The sequence below is a fragment of the Pistacia vera genome, unplaced genomic scaffold, assembly GCF_008641045.1.
Source record: "Pistacia vera cultivar Batoury unplaced genomic scaffold, PisVer_v2 Contig486, whole genome shotgun sequence".
Lineage (NCBI taxonomy): Eukaryota > Viridiplantae > Streptophyta > Magnoliopsida > Sapindales > Anacardiaceae > Pistacia > Pistacia vera.
Genome location: NW_022196319.1, coordinates 114049 through 117451, shown reverse-complemented (window position 1 = coordinate 117451; position 3403 = coordinate 114049). Strand labels below are relative to the sequence as shown.

At 49.7% G+C, this 3403-nt stretch overlaps 1 protein-coding gene across 1 annotated transcript; it reads right to left on the bottom strand.

Annotated features, from left to right (window-relative positions):
• Positions 1 to 2103: 2103 nt before the first annotated feature.
• On the bottom strand, positions 2104 to 2841 carry LOC116146969. The gene has a single exon (XM_031432391.1). The coding sequence runs from the start codon at positions 2839 to 2841 to the stop codon at positions 2104 to 2106; it is 738 nt and encodes a 245-aa protein (XP_031288251.1).
• Positions 2842 to 3403: the final 562 nt, after the last annotated feature.

The window sequence follows — 3403 nt, the reverse complement described above, 5'->3', positions numbered from 1 at the left end:
TCTGGCCAAGGAAAGTCCAGTTAGGAGGGTTTCATATTCGGCCTCGTTATTCATGCACTTGAACCCACACCGGATTGCTCGCTAGACGATGTCTCCCTCTGGTGTGATCAGTACTATTCTGAGTCCGCTTCCATTGACATTACTCGATCCATCTACTAGGAGAGTCCACTTTGAGGGTGGCGGGCCATTCATGCATAGTAACTCTCTTTCAGCTTGGGTGGTGGCGCTTGGTGTGAAGTCGACAATGAAGTCTGCTAGTGCCTGGGATTTGACGGCGGTGCGGGATTGGTAGGCTATGTCGAACTCACTGAGCTCTATTGTCCACTGCATGAGTCGGCTTGATAGTTCTAGTTTGTGCAGTATCTTCTTGAGTGGGAAGGAGGTGATTACAACAATGGAGTGGCACTGAAAGTACGGCCTGAGCTTCCTGGATGCATGGATGAGGGCGAGGGCCAGTTTCTCCAGTTGACTGTACCGAGTTTCTGTATCGAGGAGCGACTTGCTCACATAGTAGACTGGTAACTGCTTTGATTCTTCTTCTCGAACTAGCACTGCTGAGATGGCTGTTTTTGAGACCACTAGGTAAGAGTAGAGCTTCTCCCCGTCTATAGGTTTGGAAAGAAGAGGGGGCGTGGTCAGATACCTCTTCAACTATTGTAGGGCCTCTTCGCAGGAGGTGTTCCAGTCAAACTTCTTGGACTTTTTGAGGGCATGGAAGAATTGGTGGCACTTATCAGCTGATCTGGAGATGAAGCAGCTTAGGGCGGCCACTCGTCTTGCAAGGCGCTGGACATCTCTAATGCAAGTTGGGGATGGTATGTTGAGAATCGCTCTGATTTGGTCGGGGTTCGCTTCTATCTCTCACTGAGTAACTATATAGCCCAAGAATTTACCTGATGAGACGCCGAATGAGCACTTGGCCAGATTCAGCTTCATGTTGTACTTTCGAAGGACGGCGAATGCCTGGCTAAGGTGGTCAAGGTGTTGTTCGGCAATCAGAGACTTGACGAGCATGTCATCAATGTAAACCTCCATAGTCTCTCCTAAGTGGTTGGAGAACATCTTGTTGACTAGCCGTTGGTAGGTGGCCCCGGCGTTCTTCAGTCCGAACGGCATTACTTTTTAGCAGCAGGTTCCCCTCTCTGTGATGAAGGTTGTCTTCTCTTGGTCATCCGGATGCATCAGGATTTGGTTATATCCTGAGAAGGCGTCCATGAAACTAAGGAGTTTGTGCCCTACGATTGCATCTACCATCATGTCGATATGTGGGAGTGGGAAAGAATCCTTGGGGCAAGCTTTGTTCAAGTCAGTGAAGTCGATGCAGACTCTCCACTTCCCATTCTTTTTCTTTACGACCACGACATTTGCTAGCCATTCGAGGTAGTTGACCTCTCTGATCATGCCGTTGCTTAGGAGTTTTTCAATCTCTTCATTGACGATCCGGTTTCGCTCAGGTGCGAATTTCCTCCTCCTCTGCTTCACTAGTGGGTGATCTGGATCTGCCTTGAGCTGGTGGACCATTGCATCTGGACTGACTCTGGTCATGTCAGCGTGGGACCAGGTGAAGCAGTCTTCGTTCTGTTCGAGAAATTCTATCAGCTTCTATCTTGTCTCGGGTTCGAGGCAGGAACCTATATGTGTCTTTCTCTTGAGGTCGTCTGGATGTATTTGTACTTCATCCAACTCCTCAATCGTCGATTGGTCAGGCTCGGTCCGAGGGGTTGGATGAGACTGTAACTGCTATAAAGAGTTTCATTTGCTCTTGAAGGCGTTCTTGTAGCAGTCTTTGGAAGCTTTGGGGTCGCCCTTGATCTCTCGTACCCCCCACTTGGTTGGAAACCTGATCGTCTGGTGGAAGGTAGATGGGACTGCCCACATTTCGTGGATCCAGAGCCGACCCAAAATGACGTTGTAGGGAGATGGGCAGTCGATCACCAAGAAGACGGTATGTTTGTCTACTCCGCCGACGTAGATGGGAAGGACGATATCTCTGATAGAGTATTTCTGCTCCGAGCTGAACCCAACCAGCAATGTCGGCCGCCTGTTGGTGTTTGCTTCTTCTAGTCCCATTGCCTTTACTGCTTCGAGGAACAGGATGTTTGCTTACAAACCCCCATCTACGAACACCCTTTTCACTAGGATGTTGGCAATCTGCAGGGAGATGACTAAAGCATCGTGATGAGAAGCGGCCAGGGTGACCGGTTCGTCATCTTCAAATTGAATTACCTGGTGAGAGTGTGACCGCGAGACCAGATGGATGGACTGGACTTCATGGTGGTGGTTGGCTCTAGCATACCGCTTGGCCAATGAGTAACTTACCCCACTGACCTCTGATCCTCCGGAGATGAGCGAATAGAAACCTTTCGGTGTGGGTTCCCGTAGAGGGGGTGACGGTTCTTTGGAGCTTTTTTGGCTAATGGTGTTCTTCCCCTTGTTAGTAAGCAGATCACAAAGATGTCCCCTTTTTAGAAGTGCTGCAACCTCTAGCCGCAAGGCAATATAGTCTGCGATGTTGTGCCCATGGTCGCTGTGGAACTCGCACCACTTGGTTGTGTCTCTCCTTGCCTCAGGATTGAGCTTGCCAGGCCACTTGACAGTAGATCCTAATCCTTTCATTATTGCTACGACCTGGATTGGTTCGACGTTGAGGTTGTACTCCGGTATTTTGTGTCGGTTCGATCCGAACTGCCTGTTATCATTTCTCACGGGTTGGCGATCATAAGGCTTCCTGACTCTGCCCATATTGCGTGCTGGAGGTTGGCAGCGGTGCTCTACCGTTCCAGGCTCTGGCTTCCTGTCGCTCCGCCTTGATTCATATCTAGAATGAGCAGCTCGGCTCATCTCATCCTCCTCCCATCTTATCTAGATAACCGCCCAGGCCAAAGCGTCTTCCATTGTGGTGCAACCCAGCTTCGTAAGTTCTTTGTACAGTTCTCCGTCCGGGAGGAAGCCTTTCCTGAAAGCGTCCACAGCAGTCTCGGGGTTACATAAGGGGATAGAGATCTTTTCTCTATTGAATCGGCTAACATATTCTCTCAATGGCTCTCCCCTTCTCTGGTATATTCGGTATAGGTGAGCTGACAATTTCTCTGGTTTCTTGCTGCTGGCGAATTGCTCTACCAAGGTGTCGGTAAGCTGGGCGAATGAATCGATGGATCCGTTTGGGAGGTTTGTGTACCATTGGAGCGCCGGGCCGGATAAACTAGAACCAAAACTTTTGCACATGCAGGCTTCCCTAAGCGGTTGGGGTATTGAGACTGTGAACATCCACTGTTTGTACGAGGCTATGTGGTCATCTGGGTCGTTGGTACCATCGTACGATTTCATGTTGGGGATGGTGAATTTTTGGGGCATGTCGGCCAGAGCGATCTCATCCACAAAGGGTGAATCAGCTTAACAATGG

Bases quoted from the DNA above. Each gene is read 5' to 3' on its own strand.
- LOC116146969 (XM_031432391.1), bottom strand. From the start codon at position 2,841: ATGAGCCGAGCTGCTCATTCTAGATATGAATCAAGGCGGAGCGACAGG.